The 26,465-nt window shown below is 41.5% G+C and overlaps 1 protein-coding gene across 4 annotated transcripts in view; it reads left to right on the forward strand.

Annotated features, from left to right (window-relative positions):
* Positions 1 to 3,663, forward strand: part of LOC309702243 (protein NLRC3-like) — a 237,265-nt gene extending 233,602 nt beyond the window's left edge. For all 4 annotated transcript variants that reach the window (XM_082526789.1, XM_082526787.1, XM_082526786.1 and 1 more), the window contains exons 4-5: positions 755 to 1,039; positions 1,868 to 3,663. In XM_082526789.1, the coding sequence (XP_082382915.1) occupies positions 755 to 1,039; positions 1,868 to 3,648 (2,066 nt within the window). In that variant the 3' untranslated portion in view covers positions 3,649 to 3,663. The remainder of the gene's footprint in view (positions 1 to 754; positions 1,040 to 1,867) is intronic.
* Positions 3,664 to 26,465: the final 22,802 nt, after the last annotated feature.

The raw sequence follows: 26,465 nt of genomic DNA on the forward strand, positions 1-26,465 counted from the left end.
AGTTTATTATTATAGTATACTATTGTTCTAACAATATTAGATATAGTTCTAACAATATACTTTTCATGTTTGTACAATATACTATCATTTAGGTACAATATACCTATTACAATATACATAATTCTCACGTTCGTACTTGCACTCGTTCTTATTTTAAACTTAATCTGGAATGCAGGATATGAATGACAAGATTTTGTTTTTCATATTTTTCATTATTTTTCAGTTTCAATTTTTTCTTCAGTTTCATTTTAAGCTGGCATCATTTTAACCCTACACACCCTAAAATTTAGTATTTGTTGATGAGATGTTGAAGTGTTAATTGAACAAAGTTAGAATACAGTGGAACCCCGACTTACGAAATTAATCCGTTCCCGAGGGTCTTTCGTAAGTCGAAAATTTTCTTAAGTCGAAACAGCCATTGCACCTTTTGAGTGAGGTGATGCTAAACGATAGGCTAATTGCTAACTAGAACAACAATATGTCGTTCAAGTGGAACAGCGAAGCACGAGTACGGAAGCCAAGGGGTTGTCACATGATTCGGAAGGCCTTGTGGGCATTGTAGGCTCAGCCAATCAGAGCCAGCGGATTTCGTTACACCGGCATTTTGCCGTACCATGGGCAGAAATATTGCCGTTCATTGCCTTCGTAACTTGAATTTTTTGTTAAATGGGGTATTCGTAAGTCGGGGTTCCACTGTATTTTTCACATGATTTCGACTGAGAAGCATGTTTATGTCTCTTTCTTCTTCCTGTAGAGGAGGAGCTTGCCAGGGTACGGTCAGCCTTTGTCTGGAGGGTAACAATAGAAATCCTTAAACTGCTCCTTGAGGCCCTTGTAAGTGATGGTATCTTAAATAAGTTGGAGGAAGAATCGATACTGGAGGGGAACCCACTCAGAGCAGACAAGGCACGCAGCTTGATCGACACAGTGAGGAAAAAAGGAGACAAAGCATGCAAGATAACAATCAAGCATCTTCAGATCAAAGATCCTTCTCTTTTCTCTCAGCTGCGTTTGAACTCTGATCCATCTGCTCAACAAGGTGAGGTCATGCATCAGATACCATGAATAAAAATGGTCACCTTGCAGTTTGTTGAGATGTGAAAGTGAAACCTCAGAATTCATTGTAAGAAAAAGGAGAGGGCAAGAACGTCATTCTACGACGAATGTTTGGATTTGTTACATGCCTGCAAATGTATTTTCTAAACTACATGGAGGAATTTGATGATCATCATAAACGTGTGAAACTACTTAGATCTAATGTGAGCTGTATTTAATTAAACACAAGTGTTCTTTACTTTTAAAAACCATGCAAACTGATTGCCTTAAAAAAGAAAAGTCAGAGTGTTTCTCTAACAAGAGGACACTCTTTAAGCATCGGTCATTTGACTTAAATGTTTAATGAAAAAAATGCCACATTTACATATAATAAAGCAAATTGTGGCCAGAAAGGGTTTACATTATCTTTTGCCATTGTAAATTACGAGAAGAATTAAATGTGAATTACTGAATCTCTCTCAGATGCGTCTTTAAATAACATAGCAGTGGGGAACGTTATGACACTTCAATGTTGTTATTTTTGGTTACAAAGTTTGGAGAAGAGGCACAGAAAGCAGAAACCTGTTTAGCCTGCACATGTTGGCATCAGGTACATATGAAAAGCTGCAAAGCAATGCAGATGTGGAGGTTCAAAACATTTAACGTGGCTTTTTTCAGGAAATACATTTAGGAATTCCTGAAGCCCCTTTTTGATTTCTGGTAGAATGAGTATATTAAAAACTTGATAGGTTAAATAAAGGCCAAAGTACATCACATAGCTCCTTCAGACCAGATTTGTATTTTTCCTTCTTTTTTCCTTTTTTTGATTCAGATGCTCTTCAGAAGTGTCAGCCTAAACTCAAGTCTCTCTTAAAGAAGAAGTTCCAGTGTGTGTTTGAGGGCATCGCTAAAGCAGGAAACCCAACCCTTCTGAATCAGATCTACACAGAGCTCTACATCACAGAGGGAGGGACTGCAGAGGTCAATGATGAACATGAGGTCAGACAGATTGAAACAGCATCCAGGAAACCACACAGACCTGAAACAACAATCAGACATGAAGACATCTTTAAAGACTCACCCAAAAGACAGGACCTGATCAGAACAGTGCTGACAAAGGGAGTGGCTGGCATTGGGAAAACAGTCTTAACACAGAAATACAGCCTGGACTGGGCTGAAGACAAAGCCAACCAGGACATCCAGTTCATATTTCCATTCACTTTCAGAGAGCTGAATGTGCTGAAAGAGGAAAAGTTCAGCTTGGTGGGACTTGTTCATCACTTCTTTACTGAAACCAAAGAAGCAGGAATCTGCAGCTTTGAAGACTTCCAGGTTGTGTTCATCTTTGATGGTCTGGATGAGTGTCGAGGTCCTCTGGACTTCAACAACACTAAGAGTGTGACTGATATTACGATGCCCACCACAGTTGATGTACTTCTCACAAGCCTGATCAGGGGGACGCTTCTTCCCTATGCTCACGTCTGGATAACCACACGACCTGCAGCAGCAGACCAGATCCCCCCTGAGTATGTTCACAGGGTGACAGAGGTCAGGGGGTTCACTGACCCACAGAAGGAGGAGTACTTCAGGAACCGATTCAGAGATGAGGAGCAGGCCAGCAGGATCATCTCCCACATCAAGAAAGCTCGAAGCCTCCACATCATGTGCCACATCCCAGTCTTCTGCTGGATCACTGCTACAGTTCTGGAGGATGTGCTGGAAACCAGAGAGGGAGGACAGCTGCCCAACACCCTGACTGAGATGTACATCCACTTCCTGGTGGTTCAGGCCAAAGTGAAGAAGGTCAAGTATAATAGAGGACGCGCAACAGATCCACACTGGAGTCCAGAGAGCAGGAAGATGATTGAGTCTCTGGGAAAACTGGCTTTTGATCAGCTGCAGAAAGGAAACCTGATCTTCTATGAATCAGACCTGACAGAGTGTGGCATCGATATCAGAGCAGCCTCAGTGTACTCAGGAGTGTTCACACAGATCTTTAAAGAGGAGAGAGGACTGTACCAGGACAAGGTGTTCTGCTTCATCCATCTGAGTGTTCAGGAGTTTCTGGCTGCTCTTCATGTCCATCTGACCTTCATCAACTCTGGACTCAATCTGCTGGAACAACAACAAACAACCTCCTGGTGGTTTAAACCATCTCTCCACCAGAGTGCTGTGAACAAGGCCTTAGAGAGTCCAAATGGACACCTGGACTTGTTCCTCCGCTTCCTCCTGGGTCTTTCATTGCAGACCAATCAGAGTCTCCTACGAGGTCTGCTGACACAAACAGGAAGAAGTTCACAGACCAATCAGGAAACAGTCCACTACATCAAGGAGAAGCTCAGTGAGGATCTGTCTGCAGAGAAAAGCATCAATCTGATCCACTGTCTGAATGAACTGAATGATCGTTCTCTAGTGGAGGAGATCCAACAGTCCCTGAGATCAGGAAGTCTCTCCACAGATGAACTGTCTCCTGCTCAGTGGTCAGCTCTGGTCTTCATCTTACTGTCATCAGAAGAAGATCTGGATGAGTTTGACCTGAAGAAATACTCTGCTTCAGAGGAGGCTCTTCTGAGGCTGCTGCCAGTGGTCAAAGCCTCCAACAAAGCTCTGTAAGTAAACATGAACTCATCGCTTCATTCTTAAAATCATGGGAAATAAATCAGAGGTGCTCAGTTCAAAGAACACTACCATTTTAGAAAAATTAAAAAATAGTCACTAAAATAGTCATGATACTTTAAATATTTCTCTCCAGCAGGACATGTCAGCATTTCTGAAATATTTTTGTCTTCAACTCGAATCAAAGCACAATCCAGATCCAGCCTATAAGAACATGAGCTCTGATCCTTCAGCCCCTCTGACAGGTTTATTATCCTCAAGTTGTTCACTTGTCTCCAACAACCAGGAGTCTAGCTCTGTTTTTTAAAGCAAATACTTGAGCTACCAGACTGCACCTACATCGTTTTCAGATGTTCTTATTTTAAGGTCTGGTTTGTGTCTCATCTTTATTGCAATCCCCCATGTCTCTCTGTTTTTCAAATATAAATCTGTTACCTCGGTGTGGCCAGAACAACATGGTGAACCCAAAATACAGACAAAGGTGAAGGAACTGAACATTACTAGACGTCAAGGCTTTATTTACACACAGGAACTTGACACTTGGAATTTTTTAACATGAACTGTGAACTATGGTGGAAGTCAAGCACTTGAAGCTGTGAGCATGAAGTGGGCTCTATGGTAGGTTTCCGGAAATGGGTCTTGGTTGATGGTAATCTGAGTCACTGTAACAGAGGTAGAGCAGCATCAGAAAGATCACTGGTGGAGGTTACAGTAAGTGAACGAGGTTATCTTCAATGTCTTATTTGGGGTTTCTGTAGCTCAGGAGGTAAAGCTGGTCTGATCTGACCTACTGATCAGAAGGTTGGTGGTTCGATCCCTGGCTCCTCCAGTCTGCATGTCAAGTATCCTTGGGCAAGATACTAACCCCAACTTGCTCTCCGATGCATCCATCAGAGTATGAATGTGCGTGAATGTACTTAGAAAGCACTAAGTTCAGATAAAGTGTTTGTGAGGATGGGTGTGATTGGGTGGATGTGGCATGTTGTATAGAGCGCTTTGAGTACTCCGGGAGAGTAGAAAAACGCTATATAAGAATCAGTCCATTTACCATTTACTTGTCAGCAGTCGGAAAGCAACTTGGGGAAGGCAGGTGGTGAGGTCTGGGTGAGTACTTGTTAGCTTTGAATCCAGGCAAAGTGGTCCAGTAAGTCTAAGAGACGAAAGGCATTAATGTGGCTGTGAGTGAATCAAGAAGACCAGCATCCAGGAAAACGTGACTGAACTGCAAGGGTGAGTAGATGATCCGAGGATTAGGAGGTTAGCAGAGTTATTGGGAGTGCTGATGTTATATTCAGCCTAGTAGATTACTGTCAGGTGTGGACAATGGACAGGCTGACCAGGCTTCACCCAAAGGCAGAAACCAGAGTCTAGTGGGAAACCACCGCCGCTCACACAGACCATGACAGCAGCATGACCCCCCCCCAAAGCATTCTCTTTCACTTGGCATCATTTACCTCTCCCTTCTCCAATTTCTGATGTGTCCACCTTTGCAATGATAACTGTGATCAGGGTGAACCAAAAAGGTGCCGTGGTGAACAGATACTTAAGTTTGGTGAATGCAGTTTCAGCTTTGGGGACCAGATGCATGCTGAGACTTGAGTGGTGCAGCTACCTGACTATAGTTGAAAATGAACAGTCTATAAAAATTTGCTATTCCCAAAACCCATTGGAGATGCTTCTTGAATCTACAATGGGTACAAGGGGTAGGCCACTCTGTTAAAGCTTTCACATTTGCCAGATCCGTCTTCACCTGCCCCCGTGCCAAAATGTAACTGAAAAAAGTTATTGATGAGGAATGGAATTCACACTTTTTTGCTTTGACATAAGGTTTATTCTCCAGCAAACGTTGGAAAAATAGCATGGACATGAGACTGATGTTCCTCGCAGGTTTTGGGAAAAATGAGGATATCATCCAGATACACCAATACGAACCTGTCAAGGAATTCCCGGAGGACATCGTTAACTAATCTTGAAACATTGCGGGAGCATTAGTTAACCCAGGCGGCATGACCAAATACTCGTAGTCCCCCAATGGCATGTTTAAAACGGTCTTCCACTTGTCTCCCTGATTGATCTGGAAAAAGTGGTAAGCGTTGCGGATGTGGGGTTTTGTAAACCCAGTGGCACTGTGAAATGGCCTGAAAGCAGAGCTAATGAGGTAATAGGTACTTATTCTTGATGGTAATATCACTGAGGCCCCTGAAGTAAATGCATGGCCAGAGAGAGCCATCCTTTTTCCCCACAAAAAAGAAGTTCCAACTTGAGATGACAATCGTTGGATTATGCCTGCACCGAGGGATTCCTTAATGTACTTTTCCATAGCCGCACACTCAGGTCTAAGCAGGTTATACAGCCAGCTAGAAGGCCGGGTGGAGCCAGAGAGTAGTTCTATGGTGCTGTCCTGTGGTTTGTGAGGTGGCAGTGAAAGCGCTTTACTTTTGCTAAATACTTCCTGAAGATCATGACATTTGGTGGGCACAGAGGAGAGATCTAAAACAGTCTCAGTGTTGGTTGATGGTTCCACAGGTTCCGGTGGACGGGCAGAAACAAGGCAATTTGAATGACAGAACAGACTCTAACTGATTACCCTCTGACCTGACCAGTCTAAGTGGGGGTTATGTAATTCTAGCCAAGGAAACCCGAGTATGAGTGGTTTGTGAGGTGCATGAAAAGCAAAAAAGGTAAGTGTTTTCTTGTGATTGCCAGGGGTGACAGGCTCTGTGCGCTGAGTTATGTGAGGGGACACTCGGTTATTTAATGACTTAGTGGGAATGGGCGGATTAAGGGGGCATAGAGGGATGTTTAACTGTCTCGCTAACTCAGACTCCATGAGGTTCTAATTGAACAAGAGCCTGAAAGGTCTGGTTAACTAGAACAGAGAGTTGGAGTTGCAATCTGGGTTTTTATGTTTGTGTGAGTATCCTCCACCCTTATCCCTGAACTTTCCAGTGGGCAGACCCTGGTGTGGAATCGAAAACAGACAGGTTCATCACGAGAAGCAAGCTGATCTTTCATGGTTTGATTTAATGACTGAAAAACATACAGCGGTGGTTAGCACTGTTGCCGCACAGCAAGAAGGTCCTGAGCAAAAGTCTTTACAAACTCAACCAGGAAATCATCATGCGAGCAGAAAGAAAGAGGATGAGCAGATAGGTAAGCAAGAGAAACCCGCCAGCGTCCCAGGTTTCCAGAGAAGGTTCAGGTTCTAGGTACCTGAAATGGGATGTAATTCAATTCAATTCAATTTTATTTATATAGCGCCAAATCACAACAGTCACCTCAATGCGCTTTATATTGTACAGTAGATCATACAGTAATAGATACAGAGAAAAACCCAACAATCATATGACCCCCTATGAGCAAACACTTTGGCGACAGTGGGAAGGAAAAACTCCCTTTTAACAGGAAGAAATTTTTGGTGTCAAAGTCAAAGCACAGATCCACCCAGTCTCTGTATTTCAGCTTATTTCCTTTATACACACATTTAACAGGAACAGTTTCAGACAGCTAGTGTTTACCTGACATTACCTGCGTACCTCACAGTTTGCAGGTAATGGGCATAATAATTACTGAACAGAGACATCCTGCTGTGAACTTTGTTGCTGTGGATCTAAAATGTAAAAATACATCTGAGAAGATTTCTAATCATGATTTTATGAGCCCCCAAAGTTTGATTCTGTTCATCTGGACGTAGCGCTCTCAGCGGGAGAAACATTTTGTCACTCATCAAGATGACTTCTTCAGGCTCAGCTGACTGCAGCTTTCCCCAATCTTATAAAGAGTACATCTGCATAATGACTCAAACCTAATGGTCAAGGAACTGACCTCCCAGCCTTATTGTTCCTTCAGTGGGCTGGTTTCAGTCATTATGCAAATGTACTTTTTATAGGGTTGGAAACCAGAAGTCAGCTGAGACTGACGAAGTCACCTGGATGAGTGACGAAATGTTTCTCCCACTGAAAGCGCTACGTCCAGATGAACAGAATCAACTTTTGGGATTTACTAACCTGGATGATTGAGCATGGATCAAGACGGGTTTTTATGAGGTTTACAGTTTCTTATAATTTCTAAACCAGAAGGTTGAGGAGATGGAGCTCATGATAACTGGCTACTGCCCTTCAGCGTGCTTGTTTTGTTGTTCTTGTTATTTTTTTCAGGCTGAGCAGCTGTAACCTGTCAGAGAAAGTCTGTACAGATTTGTTGTCAGTGGTCAGCTCCCAGTCCTGTAGTCTGAGAGAGCTGGACTTGAGTACCGACAGCCTGAAGGCTTCAGCAGTAAAGCTTCTGTCTGCTGCAGTGGAGAGCCCACACGCCAAACTGAATATTCTGAGGTCTGACCGATTTGTATTCTTTTTTCTTTTGTTTGTTTGTTTTGTTTTGTTTTTAACTGAGAAAATAAATCCAGCAATTTAAACAGTAGAGGTAAACTTGATCAATTTACTGTTGTTTCGTACCACATCTGCTCAGCATAAAACAACAAGGATTCTTAAAATATAAGATTAGTTATTGCACCCTGATTACACTTTAACATCAGTCTTTGTTCATGTTTTCATTTTCAGACTCAACGTCTGTGAACTTCTAGCGGAAAACTGTGAAGCTGTGTCCTCAATGCTCAGCTCTGTCCTCTACTCTGACAGAGCTGGACCTGAGTATCAAAAATGTGCAGGATTCAGGAGTGAAGATTCTGTCTGCTGGACTACAAAGTTTAAACTGTAAACTAAATACTCTGAGGTCAGATCAATTGACATTTTGTTTTTTTTAAATGAACCAATTAAACATTTTATTCAAGGCTTCCGGTTCCGGCGCTCGTGGGGATGGACACCTAGTACGAGAGCTCTCGACTGAAACTTATTAAAACTGCCCCAAGTAAATTAATACACTATCTAAGTGCACATAAAGAGGAAAAAGGGGTTTAAATGATGTCCAGAAAGAACAAAATAGCTAAGAAGTTAACGTTTGAAAACGTGGAAGATGGCAATGTGCAGCTAACAGAAGGGGCTAACGTTAGCCCCTATAGGGCTAGCCGAGGCCACTCTCCCACTCCTAGCCGCGAGGATTCTGGGACAGAAGATGAGGTTGACCCAGCAAGTTTGACGCTGATACTGAAAGAACTGAGAGGCGTTGGGAAAGAGGTGAAAGAATTTCGAAAAGACACGAAAGCGCAACTGGTGGAAATAAGGGGTGAGTTGGATAAAGCCAATGCACGGCTTAATGATGTGGAAACCAGGGTTGCAGAACACAAAGATAAGCTCCAGAACACAGACGAGATTTTGTCTGAGATACTAACAATGCAATTCAATGTTATTTATATAGCGCCAAATCACAACAAAAGTCACCTCAAGGCACTTCATAAATACAGAGAAAAACCCAACAATCACATGACCCCCTATGAACAAGCACTTTGGCGACAGTGGGAAGGAAAAACTCCCTTTTAACAGAAAGAAACCTCTGGCAGAACCAGGCTCAGGGAGGGGCGGGGCCATTTGCTGTGATTGGTTGGAGTGAGAGAAGGAAGACAGGATAAAGACATGCTGTGGAAGAGAGACAGAGGTTAATAACACATATGATTCAATGCAGAGAGGTCTGTTAACACATAGTGAGTGAGAAAGGTGACTGGAAAGGAAAAACTCAATGCATCATGGGAATCCCCGGCAGCCTACGTCTATTGCAGCATAACTAAGGGAGGATTCAGGGTCACCTGGTCCAGCCCTAACTATATGCTTTAGCAAAAAGGAAAGTTTGAAGCTGATCTTCAAAGTAGAGAGGGCGTCTGTCTCCTGAACTCAAACTGGGAGCTGCTTCCACACCCAGTCCAACATAGCCAGGCTTTCTTTGCTGCTTTGACAAAACCTCAAATCCCAGTCAGAGATGATGAGCATCATCACAGTGATGATCATTTCTCTATTAACCCAGGCTTTCTGCTTCAGGATCTGTGCACGCTCAGAAAACAAGGAGACCTTTAAACATAATTTCACTAAATGGATGGATTGAGCTCAGCCTACAGATGAACTGGTGCCAGAGATCATAAAGAACATCAAACAGTCAAATTCAACACTTTTAATGGAAATATGAGATTAATCTTAAAAGTAGAGATAGTGTCTGTCTCCTGAATCCAAACTGGAAGCTGGTTCCACAGAAGAGGGGCCTGAAAACTGAAGGCTCTGCCTCCCATTCTACTTTCAAATACTCTAGGAACAACAAGTAGGCCTGCAGTGTGAGAGCGAAGTGCTCTAATGGGGTGATATGGTACTACAAGGTCATTAAGATAAGATGGGGCCTGATTATTTAAGATCTTGTATGTGAGGAGCAGGATTTTGAATTCAATTCTGGATTTAACAGGAAGCCAATGAAGGGAAGCCAATACAGGAGAAATCTGCTCTCTCTTTCTAGTCCCTGTCAGGACTCTTGCTGCAGCATTTTGGATTAGCTGAAGGCTTTTCAGGGAGTTTTTTGGACATCCTGATAATAATGAATTACAATAGTCCAGCCTGGAAGTAATAAATGCATGAACTAGTTTTTCAGCGTCACTCTGAGACAGGATATATCTAACTTTAGAGATGTTGGGCAAATGGAAGAAAGCATGCAGGAAAAGTTTCAAACAAAACTAACATCACTGGAGGCTTACTCGAGGAGGGAGTCGCTCAGACTGTACAGGGTGCCGGAGGGAGAAGAATCGGGAGCTCCATCTATGGCCCACTTTGTGGAGAAGCTACTCCGGGAGAATCTCGCCATCCCACCATCAACACCGTTACAAATTCAGAGAGCACACAGAGTGTTATCATTACTCCCTCCGGACGGCTCCCAACCCAGATCGATCCTGGTAAAATTCCTGTGCTTCACGGTTAAAGAAGAAGTGCTGAGGCTCGCTTGGCAAAAGAAAGGTTTTATGCTGAATTCCAGCAAGATCAACCTCGACCACGATTACCCCCCTGAGATCATGGCTATGAGGAAGGAGTATGCAGAGGCACGAAAGGTCCTAAAAGAGAAGAATGTACGGTTTAGGACCCTCAGCGCGCCTTAAGGTTTTTTTCGAAGAAGGAGTGAAAACCTACAACACGGTGGAGGAGGCAACGGCTGACCTGGCGAGTCGGGGCCTGCCGGTAAAGGTGATTACACCACCGGCAACCCCCAGAGAAAAACTACAAAGATGCCCGCTGTGGCGGGGAGTTGGTGGTCGGCGTCCGCGTCAGATCCGAGGAGCTGCGGGATATAGAGAGAAGCTGCAAGTATACAGACGTGAAGAGAACGAATTTAATGTTATGTATTAGCTATGGACAACATGGTGAAATATGGTTACTGTCGAGCTAAAATGGGTGGGGCTTCTCGTGCTGTGAGTGACGTCGCAGTGGAAAGCCCCCTAACTCAGGGGGTAATAAGGGGTTTCCCTTCAAGTTGTGAGGGTGTCAGTGGAAGTGCTCCACTGTCAGAAGCCAGCTTAGGAGCTTTCAAGCTCCAGTTATGTTCAAATGTTTTCAGTTCATTCCTAACTTTTTTCACTTGTTACTGTTTTAAGAGGGGGTTGCCTGCTGCTATTGAGTTTATGCGCTGTGGTAACTTAATATACCTTTATGGGAAGTGAGTCAGTGAAAGTAATCTCTTTTAATGTTAACGGGGTTCTGAACGTGATTAAGATGAATAAGATACTGTCCAAACTAAGGAAGGAGAAGGCCCAGATTGCATTACTTCAGGAGACACACATGAACCAAGTAGATCACTTGAGATTGAAAAGAAAGGGTTTTAAATATGTATTCTCCTCTTCCGTTAAGTCCAAACACAAGAGGGGTGTGGCTACACTTATCTCTGGTACACTTAACTATGAACATATCTAAGAACTCTGTGACGAGGAAGGCAGATTGGTTAGAATAACAGAAAGGATAGAGGGGTCTGAAATCACAATTTTAAATGTTTATGCTCCCCCTGGGAGCGATTGGCTATTCTATAGGAATAGGTTTGATTTATTGGTGGATTCTCAGGGGATAGTTGTCTGTGGGGGGGTTTTAACTTTAGACTTGACCCTAAACTAGACTCCTCCTCCCCGACCAACCAGGTAACAGCACTTACTAGAAAAGTCAATTCCTATATGGTAGAGATGGGGATAATAGATGTATGGAGGGACCGCTACGCATCTACCAGAAATTTCACTCATTACTCTGGTTCCTTTAAAGTGTATGCAAGGCTGGACTACTTTTTTATGTTTAAAGTTGATAGGTTTAGGGTCAAAGACTGTGACATATTAACAAGAGATCTATCTGACCACAGTCCTATCTCTCTATCTTTGCAGGTGGCTAGGAAAAAATGTACCACACTGTGGAAATTGTTATCGCACCTTAATGATCCTGCCATAGTTTCCAAATTAAAGGTAGACATTAAAGAATTTCTAGATGTTAATGACACAGGAGAGGTATCTCCAGCTATTCTTTGGGATACGCTCAAAGCGGTAATGAGAGGTACATTAATTTCTATCGCCTCCCACTTAAAGAGAATCAAAGGGCAAAAATTAGCAGAACTACAGGCAAATTTAAAGTTGAAAGAATAGGAAGACATAAACACCGCAAATCCTACTCTGAAGCAGGATATCAGGAAAATACAGGATGAAATTAATGATATTTACACCCAGGAGGCCCAAAATAACTTAATTTTTTTGAGGCAAAAATACTATGAGACAGGAGGGAAATCTGCAAAATATCTGGCACATAAATAACGCAAACAACTAGAGGAAAGTACGATATACCAAATCAAGGACCCCAAGACTAATATTCTGGAATCAAAATTAGAAGACATTCAGAAATGTTTTGAGACCTTCTTTAGGGAGCTGTACTCACCGCCCAATGCTACGGAGGAGAATTGTACTGATGCCTTTCTTAGCTCTCTAGAATTACCTTCACTCCCGTCTCTCAAAAATGAGCTTCTAACACATCCCATTTTAGCGGAAGAAATTAATGCTTTTTCCAGATTAAAACCAGGTAAGGCAGTTGGGCCGGACGGGTTCAGTTCTCAGTGGTATCGCACCCTGAGGGCAGATCTAGTCCCCACATTGCTGAAGTCATTTAACTACATCCTACAGGAGGGAGAAATCCCACCCTCCTGGAGGGAGGCAACTATTTCAATTATCCCAAAAGAGGGGAAAGATAAACGAGAATGTGGAAACTATCGACCAATCAGTGTCCTTAACTTGGATTACAAACTATTTACTTCTATTCTTGCTCGTAGACTGGAGAAGTTTTTACCTGACCTATTACACACATCTCTACTCAAATTTACAGTAAATCGGGATAATGAGAAAATTAAGTACCTGGGAATATATTTGACTGCGGACCTCTCGCTGCTCTTTCAGGCAAACTACGAGCCAATATCTGCAAGTATAAAAGCTGATTTGCACAGATGGAATCTGGTCCCCTTTATGCGTCTCAGCTCCCGGGTAACCGCAATCAAGATGGACACGCTCCCCAGACTGCTTTATCTTTTTAGAAACTTGCCAATAGAAGTGAGCGATTACCAATTTATTGAGTGGGACAAATGGATCTCCAGATTTATCTGGCAGGGCCGAAAGCCAAGGATTAAATATGCTACCCTCCAGCTCCCCAAGGAAAAGGGAGGACTGGGTCTCCCCTGCCTCAGGAATTACTATTATGTCGCTCAAATAACCCCCCTCTTATATTGGTGTAACAAAACATACACGGCTAGGTGGAAGGAACTGGAGTCCAGCCTGTTGGACCGATTCCCCCTACAAGCTGTAATGGCAGATAAGGGTCTAATGTGCCGGCTGGAAAAGCTGGGGAACCCCTGGTTAACCCACACCCTCCAAGTTTGGCAGAAGGTAATCAACATCTGTGGGATACACAAAATGCTAAAAATCTTCAGGTGGGTTGCTTTCGACTCGGATTTTATTCCAAACAGACACGACTCTAACTTTGAAGCATGGATATCCTATGGCCTTACGACATTCCTCTCTCTTACTCATAGAAATATTGTGCTCAGATTTGAGGCCTTACGGGACGATCACAACCTGACAAAATACAACTTTCATAGAAACTTACAGCTGAGATCATATATTGATCATGAATGCAAACTGTCCGACTTCAATGATGCTGAGTCGCATTTTTTCCTCATCCTGAAAAATGCCACAACCATGACCCCTACTAAATCTATTTCTAAACTATACAAAGCCCTCTCTAGTGCCAGCAAGGATAATACTTTATACACTAAGGATAAATGGGAAAGGGAATCAGGGATTGCTATTTCTGTGGGGGAGTGGGAAAATGTTTTGTACTGCCAGTGGTCCACGTCCAGTTCTATGAGCTGGAAGGAACATGGCTGGAAGAATATTATTAGGTACTTCAAGACTCCATATCAGGAGAGGTACAAAGGGGCTTATATGCAATGCTGGAGACAATGCGGCTCGACTGTTGCTAACCATTTTCATGTCTTTTGGGACTGTCCCAAGTTAAAAAACGTTCAGGTCTCCTTAAGTGCAGTCTTTAACGTTCAAATACCTTTAGATTTTAAGGTTTTATACATGGGTTTGGTCCCCTTTCTGGAATGTAGGAGTGAGATTAAGTTGGTGCAATTACTCTTGGTGGCAAGTAAAAAAACAATTACTAGAAGATGGTTAAGCCCAGCCCAGCCTACCCTAGACGACTGGTTTGGGATCATTTTAGAGATATTTAGGATGGAAAAACTTACATATCTGTTAAGAAATCAAAAAGCCAAATTCTACCAAATTTGGAACAATTGGATCCAATTCATCACCCCCACGAGGGCTGACTTCACTTGATCTCACTATTACTTGGTTGTTTTTTGTTTGTTTGTTTTTTACATTTACTTCTATTACTATTGCTTGTTTATTTACTTATTTCTTCACAATGATTGCAGCATGGGCACCCCTCCCAGTTTGTGTTTATAGTTCCATGTAATGTGTTCTATATATCTCCTTTGGGAGAGCATGCGAGCAACTGTCCTAGTAATAGCTAGTGGAGGTTAATATGCACCCACTGATCACTTTGTTTATCATTTGCTCTCCTGGACTTAATCTAAAACCTGGAAGGACTTTGTTCCCATGTTATTCATATACTGCTATGCAGATGGTTTTTTCTTGTCCAATCCAAATAAAGATATAATTAAAAAAAAACATTTTATTCAAGTTCATCCATATGATGTTGTATCTTAGTATGTTAAGGTTTCATCAAAAATAAAAAGATGGCATGTAATATAATAACAAACTTTACATAAGTATTATAGATTATCTTTTGTTTTTCAGACTGGGTGGCTGTAACCTGTCAGAGAGAAGCTGTGAAGCTCTGTGCTCAGTCCTCAGCTCCCAGTCCTCCAGTCTGAGAGAGCTGGACCTGAGTAACTCTGACCTGCAGGATTCAGGAGTGAAGCTTCTGTCTGCTGGACTAAAGAGTTCACAGTGTGCAGTGGAAACTCTCAGGTCAGGATTCAAACGTTAACACATATGATCATTTAAAATGTGAATTATATTATTGATTGACTTATCTATAGAGCTTTTAGCTAAACTTATATTTATATTTGAGTGGATTATTAGACTGAATTACTGTGTAAAATTTGTCACAGTCATACGATTTTGTTTATTTATTTATTTTTTTAATTCATGTACTGGCCATTTTACATAAATTTGGCTAATCTTCTACAATATATACATTTGATTTCGTTAGGAACAAAATGTTCAAATTACATATTTTGCTGGATATTGGGTATTAATGAAATTATTATGTCTTTAATGACACCACATTTCCATATGTAGGAGGTTACTGGTGGTATTGTTTCAGTGTCTGAGTTTTCCTTGCAAAGAAACATCTGGAATTTAACAATACATATTTTAAAGCTGTTTTCTCCAAAGGGATTTGTATTAGTGATGGTAAATTTGATTCTTTTTACCGAATCGAGTTTAAATGAGTCACTCACCAAAATGAATCGGGTTTTTTAAGTCATTTGAGTCTCTGAGTCAGTTGCCCAGAGAGTGCCAAAAATGTACTTTTTCTCTCAAACTTAATTTGTTTTTATTTTCATGTAAATCCTACTGCTACGATGAGTGACTGAAAAATAAAAACAACTATTTTATAGAGCAAAAAAGAATAAGATTTCTAAATTGGACATTTATTTTTGTTTATGTTATTAGTATTTCCTCTTTATCATCTTTGCACAAAAACAAAGTGTAGACTGAATGTTATATTGCATCAGTCAGACTATCAGGCTTCATCTCAGATGAAGGAGTGACTCTTCCGTGGTAACAAACTGTGAGTTTCAGCAGCTGAGAGGCAGGAGGGAAGGGTGAGTGAGTGGTCTTGATGCATTCTCAGTCTAGACTAGACTAGAAAGAGGGGCGCTGCTCTTGTGGCGACCAGCAGGTTGTCTCTCTCTGTCAGTGTCAGTGTTTTAACTTATTTTATTTCATTCTTTTATTCCTTTATATATATATTTTTTTGCCTGAGGAAATTCTATAGCATCGGCTTGTGCTTTGTGGAACTTCTTTTAACGAAGATGGGTTTTTTATTTCGCATGATTTTATTGGCAATCCTGACGGTTGTTTGGAGTCATTCCTTTACCATCAATAATCCTGGCTAATGTGCAGTCTCTGAGGAGTAAATTGGATGAACTGCATTTGAATGTCGCACACTTGCGTGGCTACAGGGATACATGTCTAATGGCATTCACAGAGACTTGGCTCAAGGACTCTGACCCTGATTGTTCTCTGGAACTAAATGGCTTCGGGTTTCCCATACGTTTGGATCGAGACCCCGGAGCTACCCAGAAATCTCAAGGAGGAGTGTGTTTGTATATAAATCAGAAATGGTGTAAAAATGTGACCGTTCGTAGACAAGTGTGTCTGCCTGACATTGAGCTCCTCTCTGTGTCTTTGAGGCCGTTTTATCTGCCGAGGGAATTCCCACAGATCAACGTCACCATTGTTTACATCCACCCTAAAGCGAATCCTAAGAATGCGACTGACACCATCTCCATTTTTTTCCTAATAACAAACCATGGTCTTCAAAAGGTCTTATGAGGCTGATTCATGAAAGGAAAAAAGCTTTTATTGAAGGGAATATCTTGAAAGTTAGAGAAATTAGGAAGGAGATCAGATCAGAAATTAAAAAAGCCAAAGTAAAATACAAGGATAAGGTAGAGGCGGAGATGGGTAGCAATAACTTAAGGGTGGCCTGGGCAGGCATGAAACACATGACTGGTCACTGTTACAGTGACTGTAATAAGATAAGTCTTCCTGGTTTTAGTTCAGACTCTCAGTTAGCAAGTAGAGAAGCTTATAGACCCTCTACAATTTGCATACAGGCCTCGTAGACGTGTTGATGATGCAGTGGTCACTCTGTTGAACTTCCTTTATCGCCATCTTGATGGCGCCAAAGCTCATGCTCAGCTCTTATTTATTGATTTTTCTTCAGCTTTTAATACTATCCAGCCACATCTTTTAGCTGATAAACTTCTTAACCAGTTTACACTTGATCTTAATCTCGTTGGTTGGGTTTTAACCTTTTTAACTGACAGATCTCAGTGTGTGAGAGTGAACGGCTGTTTTTCCAAACAGCTGAACTCTTCCACTGGCTCACCGCAAGGTTGTTGTCTCTCTCCTCTACTGTATATTTTGTACACTAATGACTGTCGCAGTACACAGGCCAACAGGCATTTCATTAAATACGCAGATGACACAGTCATTGTAAGCCTCCTTCATGGTGAAGAGGATTCCCATGGGCCTGTTGTGGATGAGTTTGTTTCGTGGTGTGATCAGTCCTTCTTAATGATCAGCACCTTGAAAACCAAGGACATGGTTATTGACTTCAGGGAGACATCCCCTCATCCTGCGCTAACAGTGGTAAATGTGCAGCCATTGAACTGGTGGACAGTTATAAGTATTTGGGGGTTGTTCTTGATAAAGCTCTGTGCTTTGAGTCACATCTTGCTGCTACAGTGAAAAAGGTTCAACAAAGACTTTTTAAGGAGGTTGAGAGGTTTCAATGTTTCATCTGCAATGATGACTCTTTTTTTATAAAAGTTTTATTGAATCTGTTTTAACTTTCTGTATCATTGCTTGGTACGGTAATATGTCTCTGAATAATAAGACCAGACTTAACAACCTGGTTAAAGTGGCTGGTAAGATTTCAGGGAGGTCTCAGGTCCAGCTTGTGGACTTTTATAACAGGCAGGTGCTGAGGAAGGCGACCTCTGTCATGTTGTGTTCAGATCATCCTCTCTTTAATGATTTTCAACTGCTTCCATCAGGTCGTCGTTATAAAGTGCCTGCAGTGAAGACAAAGAGACATAGATTGTCTTTTGTACCTACTGCTATTATCATAGTTAATAACACTGAACCATATGTGTTGTTGCCATTGCACATTGTACTTTTTTGATGAAAAATCTAGGTTGTTTTCTCAGGCTTATATTATATTATATTATTTTGGAGTGTGTATGTGATGTGTTGGTTGCCTGTTTGTTTGTTTGTTTGTACGGACATACTGCAAATCAATTTCCCATTAGGGACAATAAAGTTACCAATAACCAATAATCATCCAGGTAAGTAAATCTCCAAAAGTTGATTCTGTTCATCTGGACGTAGCGTTTTGTGGGAGAAATGTTTCATCATCATCCAGGTGACTTCTTCAATCTCGGCTGACTGCAGGTTTCAATCTTATAAACAGTACATTTGCATAATGACTGAAACCAGCCCACTGAAGGAACAATGGGCTGGGAGGTCAGTTCCTTAATCATAATTATGCAAATTCTCATGACCATTGATCAAAGCCCACTGATCAAAGCCCACTGATCAAAGCCCACTGATCAATAGCCATGAGAACCATTCACAGAGAGTTGGGGAATGGCTGCAATCACAGCATTTTAATCATTATTTTAAAGGCTGTAGATTGGAGCCATTGCTCTAACAGTGTACAAATGTAACAGGGCTTGGTGCTGATGCTAACAGTGCTAGCTGCTTCAGCCTTTATTTACACATTATAAGCACATTTAGCTTATTTTAAACAGTATATAAAACAGCTAGTACTGCTGGGACGTTATATTTTCACAAGCTAACATGAGCCAATCAGTGAGATGTCTAGCCATGACAGTTGTATGTTGCTGTGAGAAGAGTCGGGCTACATACAGTGATGATAGTGTTAGCCATGTTAGCATTTAGCTTCTATGTTTTTATAGTTTACACTTCTTGTTTATTGCTAGCTGCTCTGTTTAGTTGCTTTAGGGTTTCTTAGTTTACTTTTCCTGCATTATTTTGGTAGTTATCGTGCTTGGTGTCATAAGTTCAGTTTGACTTCCTCCCCTGACATTGTCTACATTAGTTTCAGCTGTGGAAGGATTTATTGAGTGTTTTCTATTTCTTCCATTTGAACAATAGTGGTGCACTCTATGCTTGTAGCTGCTGTGTGCTACGTTCTTCTGTCAAACAAGATGGCGCCTGTGTTTGGCTTTGCCGCCGCTGCAGCTTGCTGGAGGCAACAATGTAGTTTTTCACTGTCGTCAATCATTTTTTGTAATGTCATTTTTGCTCTTTTGAGTTCTGACTTAATTTCTGCTGCTTTAAATTATGATTGGGAGATACTGTTAACCCTTTCAGGCCGGTCAGAGTGGGAACGCTCAGTTTTGCGTAACTATTTTTAAATGCCTGTAGATCGGCAACCACACAAGCTAGTGCAATAATTTTTATTTTTGCATGTGAAACCGGAGTTGTACTTACATCTTATGTATCCAGCTTATCCTAGGTCACCGTTTCCTTCCACACATAGCTTTGCAAAAGTTGCATGAAAAGCACTTGCAGCAACAAAAAAGTAATATTCCAGAAACACGCTTTGCCAATCCGATCAGATGTTCATAGCACTTCCTACGTTGGAATAGATGTCAGCCCAAACTATCGTATGTCCGCCATTACCTGCCCGAAACCTGAAGTGACGTCGTTTTTGCGAAAATTCTAGTTGTTTGTTTGTTTGTTTGGTTTTTTTTACCTTGAAGCCTACACTGGTGTTTTTAAAAGTCATGTTTGAGTTTACCCTTTCAGTATAGTTTCTGGGAGGCTTAGAACTCAAATTACACAGTTGGAAATAGTTTATTTTGATGCACTGAAGTTTTTCTTGCAAATTCACATGGTAGTATTTATTTTAGTTTTTCATGCAGTATATACAATTTGGTGTATCTCAAAAATACAACTATGGATACACTCAAATTACATTTCCTGTGGTTGGAAACTATTTTGTGCAACTTTTTTAGTTCTTCCGTTTTGAGGGATAAACCTCTTAAATTTCTCTAACTACAAATATATGTAAAAATACAAAACAAAACAATTTTCAATTTGTTCTAGTTTATTGCACTTTTTGCTGTATATGTATATATGTATATGTAGTTACTATGGACTGAATGCATACATATTATTAAAATTTGGGCTATAACGGTTGTATTGATGTATAGCAACTTGAACTGCTCCCCAAAATGGCACTACAGCAGTGGTTCCCAAACTTTTTTTGCTGGGCCCCCCTTTGTTTTACACGAAAAACGTTCGCCTCCCCCCCGGCGCGTGAACAGCACGCACACGCACTAACACATCCTCCAACCACACACGCCCATATTTTGCTCCATTGCGGTCTATTTCACACCTCAAACATTTAGTAAACAATTAAGCAAATACAAGTAATCTGCAATAAATTACAGGTAGTAAGAAAATAAACTACTAAATCTTTTACGCTACGTCCGCACCTACACTGGTATTTTTGAAAACGCAGCTGTTTCATCCAAACAGTGTTTCAAATCACCAAAAACTGAGATTTTTTTAAAACTCCTTTTTTGCAGACGAGGAATACAGAGTTCATCTGGCAACGTCAAAGGGTGCGCCTTTTTTCACGTCACGTTATTGTTTATGTGAGATGAATTGCAGAATGGCAGACAGAGACAAAATACTGTTAATCTGAGTATCTGCAGGTTTCACACGCAGTTACTGTCCCTCCATTTACAAAGGCGTCACGGGTAGTTGTTTTTTCTTCTTCTGTAATACTAATCAACATTGCTGTCAATACATTTTCAAAAAATGCCTCTCTGTGCAAAATGGGTTCAAAAACATAAACAGCTGTGGGATCCTGTTTGTCTGTGATTTGAATCGAGGGAACAAATCGTGGCAGGATCAGCCTGATGTTATTTGTATCCCGCTGTAACTTTACTGTATAAAGAGCTAACGTCTCCAAAATGTCAGGAGTAGTTAGTCACTACAACAAGTGTTTGTGAACTAAAAATTAAGAATGTGGGATCCTGTTTGTCCATGATTGGAAGAGCCCAGCGCTGCTCCCGACGCAGGGACCTACCTCAGCACCTGTGCAGGTGAAGCCAAAGGGCAGATTTGCTTCACCATATTTTCTAGTCTTTGGCTTAGAATGAAGTTGGTTTGGAAACATATTCAGCGATGCTTCATCTCCTGCTTTGCGTTTCTGTGGGCGCCGTGCTAGCAGTGTTCAAGCGTCTTAAAGGGTTTAACATCAAAGATTCAGTGGAGAGCTACTGTAACAGCTGAACAGAAAAACTCTTCCTCCCCTGGTGTGCTACTCTTCACAACCCGCAGGACTTTCACCCTCAAGAGATGGAAAAGGGGAACGAGGGCCGACGTCCAGGTGAAACTGAGAAGCTACCAGAGGCTAGCTTCTTGGCTGTGGGGAGAATCCTGGTGCCTGCGTCCACTTCCTCTCCTGACATTTAGTTAATATGTTACGCCGGTGACTGGGACCTGGGCTCTGTGGCTCAGAAGCACTTTTTCTCACGGTGTGTCCGTCAAACGTTCACTGTTTTTATTGATAACAGCTATGTCTGCTCATCGATCATTGCTTCCCCCAGCTCTGGAGTCGCTGCCCTGCCCAGCAGGTCCACAGGTCTGCATTGTCTTTATTTCAAGTGCCGCTGCAGTCAGCTGTTGATTTTGCAGATCGACCGTCATCAACTCGGTTGGCCCCGCTTAACGTTCGCTCCATAACAAACAAATCATTTATTCTAAGCGATCTCTTTATTAAAGAGTCTCTAGATTTCATGTGTCTGACTGAGACGTGGCAGCAAAATAAGAATTATGTCCAATGTTCCCTCTAATGTTTCATGTGTCTGAGCGAACACACAAACTCCCTGAGCGTCCCTTGGATCACTGGATCACGTTGTCATTAACGTGGCTTCACTCTACATCAACCAAAACACCGGTGTCGGCACATGAGGACGCTGTCATAGCCCGTCAGCGACGTTGATTAGCTGCGTATATACGAATGTGAATCATTGGCTGGACTATGGGATAAGGCGGCATCGTTCTAAATACTGGAGCAGCCAGTCACTGACTAACACTGCAAAGCAGAATTGTTAACGTATTTATTTTAATTTCAATTCAGGTTAGTATTTAGTATTTAGTATTTATTTATTTATTGTCATTGTCAAGAACAATGAAATTGCGTTTGGGGCTTCCATACAACCCAAAAAAAAAAGAAGAAAATAATAAATACCCCTTAAAACCCAAGTGTACATATTTAACCCAGTGTGACTCCAATGCAATAAGACAATCCTTAGCAACAACATGAGAACATGACAAGTAATGTTCGTAGAAAATCAGACAAAGACCTGAGAAACATGACAAAGTACAACAATGCAACCCATTCAATATTATTGTACTGTGAGATATGATATCAGATATGATAGTTATCTATTTAAGAAGGAGGGGGGGGCAGGAGGGGGAAGAGAATAAAGATATGATGCACCAATGCAGACCAGTTCATTGCTATTAAGAAGTTGGATATGGTTATTGTCCGTGAGAGGGGGGCAGAGAGTTCAGGAGCCTCACAGCCTGTTAGATATCTTTTTGTGCGCAATGCAGATACTCTGTGTGCAGAGAGCGTGTCAGCGGATTGCGCCCGTGCGCAGCTTAGAGGGAACATTGATTATGTCCACTTGAATGAAATCTGCCCGGCTGGCTGCTCCGTCATCTGAACTCCGCGTCTTTTAGGACGTGGTGGAGGACTCGCTGTTGTTTACCAGGACAGATTCACATGCAGTCTGATGACCTCGGACTCCTTTTCTGCATTTGAGTCACAGATGATGGTCAGTTCTCTAAAAACCAGTTATTGTATTTTATTCTACCTGATGGGGTCTTTCTAACTGAATTTAATGACCTTCTGACATCCATCATTTCATTGGAGAAGGTTGGGAGATTTGAGCCGTCATATTGATGAAGCATCCTGTAACACTGCTGCTGAGCTCATCACTGTCACTGAGTCTTTTAACTTTAGGCAGCATGTTTCTGGCCCCACACATACAAAGGGTCACACACTGGATCTTGTTTTCTCCCTGGGTTTAAATATACATGATGTATGTGTGGAGGATGTCCATGTGAGTGACCATAGCTGCATATTTTTATTTTACTTGGATCCTTCATCTCCTAAACTGATGATCCAAAGGCGGATTATAAACCAAGATGCTGCTGGAAGGTTCTCTGCCATGTTTGACCCTCGCATGGCTCGTAGTGACCTCGACTCACGTATTTTATCCTTTAATGATCAATGCAAGTTGTTGGAAAGCCCACTGATAACATGTTTACATGGCTAAAATGTTATGGCTCATTCATTGATAGTATTTTCGCCATAGAAATTGTTATGTCCTATATTGTTGAACCCACCATGTCTATGCTGATGCTCTTTGAACGCACCACATACGTACTCGAGGCCATGCAGTGGCTGCTAGTCTGTGTTCTCAGTATTTTTATGTGTCAGTTCCAGTTTTAGAGCTCTAAAGTGCAGCTATCGTGTTAGGAATATGTTAGGAATAGACAGGAACACTGAGCACACTGAGGTCAAATCTTTATTTAGGGCGACCGTGGCTCAGGGGGTTGGGAATCGCATCTGTAACCGGAAGGTCACCGGTTCGATCCCTGGGCTCTCTGTCCTGGTCGTTGTGTCCTTGGGCTTTACCCTACTTGCCTACTGGTGTTGGCCAGAGGGGCCGATGGCGCGATATGGCAGCCTCGCTTCTGTCAGTCTGCCCCAGGGCAGCTGTGGCTACAACCGTAGCTGCCTCCACCAGTGTATGAATGTGAGAGTGACTGAATAGTGGCATTGTAAAGCGCTTTGGGTGCCTTGAAAAGCGCTATATAAAACCAATCCATTATTATTATTATTATTTTACCACTCGCTGCATTCTTGATGTTCATGTTCTTCTCTTTCCCCTCACCCTGCAACCAGTCATGGTAGATGCTCCTCCTGGAGCCTGTTTTCACTGGGAGGATCTTTGTGTCAAAGGGAGTTCTTCTTCCCACCATCACCAAGTGCTGCTCACAGTGGAGGCGGTTACCTTACACTGTTAAACAGCTTCAGATGACTGTTGTTGTCTGTTGGGTATTGTCACTTATAAATAAAGTTACATTGAATGGATGTATGGATGGATAGATGTTATTGTGACAAAGAGAAAACGATTGTTGACAGATTGATTGTTGTTTTGTGTGTCTGCAGTCTGTCAGGCTGTCTGATCACAGAGGAAGGCTGTACTTCTCTGGCCTCAGCTCTGAGCTCCAACCCCTCCCATCTGAGACAGCTGGACCTGAGCTACAATCATCCAGGTCCCTCAGGAATGAAGCTTCTGTCGGCTGGACTGAAGGATCCAGGCTGGAGACTGGACACTCTCAGGTATGGAGAGAATGTCTGATAGAGGAGGAAGAGCTGGAAACATTTCCTGTGTCCTTCACTCACTTCCTGTTTGTTTCCTGCAGATGAGACATGAACAATCACACATGCAGGAATATTTTCAGGGACAGACACACTAGTCTAGCTGGATAGTTCATGGATATTTATGTAGGGGTCTCCAAGGAGTCTGGTTGCAGGAACATTTAGGTCACAGGTGTACCTGAGATAGATACCAGTGTACCTAATAAAGTGTCAGCCATGTGTATGTTTCCCATGCTGTATGTCCACAGTGACAGAAGGATGAAACAAGGCTGTGAATAATTTCAGTCTGTGTTTGTGACAAAGAGGCAGACAGGAGCAGCTAACATTTGGAAATGGAAGCTTAAATAATGACAAACTCTACATTCACAGCTGAATTAACAATAAATTTGTTCTCAAGTGCACATTTAGCAGCTAATGCTATTACTGTTTTCCCTTGCTTTCTACAACTTGAGCAGCTATTGCTAAGTAGGCCACTTTGCTCTGCTAAGGATTTATGTGACCATGATGAAAACTCTGATAAGCTAATGCTGCTAAGCTAATACTGTTTATGGGCCCTGTTAGAATCAATATTTCATTCTCATTCTGTTGTTTGAGAACAATATTAACATTTCACATCATTATAACACAAGAGAAAAGGGTATTAGCGTTAGCTACTAATGCTTATTCACCTCAAATTAGCTTTAGCTGCTAATGGTAGCCTACTTAGCAATAACTGCTCACTAATATAATGCTAATTCACATCAAATTAGCATTAGCTGCTCAAGTTGTTATAAGGAAAGAGAAAACGGTATTAGCATTAGCTGCTAATAATTGTTCACCCCTAATTAGAGTTAGCCCCTAATGGCAGCCTACTTAGCATTAACTCCTGACGTCGTTGTAATGCAGGGGAAAAGAGTTACCATTATCGGATAATGCTAATTCACATCAAATTAACATTAGTTAACAACGGTAGACTTCGTATCATTAGCTGCTGTCATTCTTACAAAGCAAACAGTATGAGCATTAGCTGTTAATGCTTTCTCATCTAACATTAGAATTGGCCACTAATGGCGTATTGTTAAAAAGTAAAAAAAACACATTGTTAGCATAAGCGGATGATGCTAATTCACCTAAATTAACATTAGCTAATGATGGCTACATACCTAGCATTAGCTACTGATATTGATATAAATCAAGAAAATATGGTATTAGCATTAGCTTTTAATGCTTTTTCATCTAAAATTAGAATTAGCCACTAATGGCGTGCTATTTAGCATTACCTCTTCACATCGCAGGGGAAAAGTTAAAATTAAATTAAAAAAAATGTTCAGATTAGCTACTCATATTGTTAAAAAGTAAGAAAAAACATTGTTAGCATAAGCGGATAATGCTAATTCACCTCAAATTAGTATTAGCTAATAACGGCAACCTACTTAGCATTAGCTGGTCACATTGTTATAATGCAAGAAAATATGGTATTAGCATTAGCTGCCAATTCCTAAATACCTAAAATTAGCATTACCTGTAATGGAAGTCTACTTAGCATTAACTCCTCACTAATGTAATGCTAATTCACATCAAATTAGCTTTAGCTTTAGTATTAGCTGCTAGCACCAGCCTACCCAGCACTAGCTGCTCACATTGTTAAAAGGGAAGAGAAAACGATATTAGCATTAGCTGGTAATAATTATTCACCCCTAATTAGAATTAGCTGCTAATGGCAGCATACTTAGCATTAACTCCTCACATCGTTATAATGCAAATGAGGCTAACTTACATTAAATTAGACTGCTGTTATTAGCTAATGCTATTTAGCAGTAGCTGCTCACATTGTTATAAAGCAAAGGAAAACGATATGAGCATTATGTTCTAATGCGTATTTGCCTTTAATTAGACGTAGGTGCTAATGGCGACCTACTCAGCATTAGCAGCTCAGATGTTGTATTGCTAGGGAAAAGAGTGTTAGCATTAGCCGTTCACATTGTTATAAAGTTAAGGGAAATAGTGTTAGCATTAGCTACTCACATTGTTAAAAAGTAAGTGTTAGCATTAGTGCATAATGCTAATTCACATCCAATTAGCATTAGTTAATAACGGCAGCCTATTTAGCATTAGCAGATAATGTTGAATTTGGCC

Source organism: Aulonocara stuartgranti, assembly GCF_965226115.1.
Source record: "Aulonocara stuartgranti genome assembly, chromosome: 3".
Lineage (NCBI taxonomy): Eukaryota > Metazoa > Chordata > Actinopteri > Cichliformes > Cichlidae > Aulonocara > Aulonocara stuartgranti.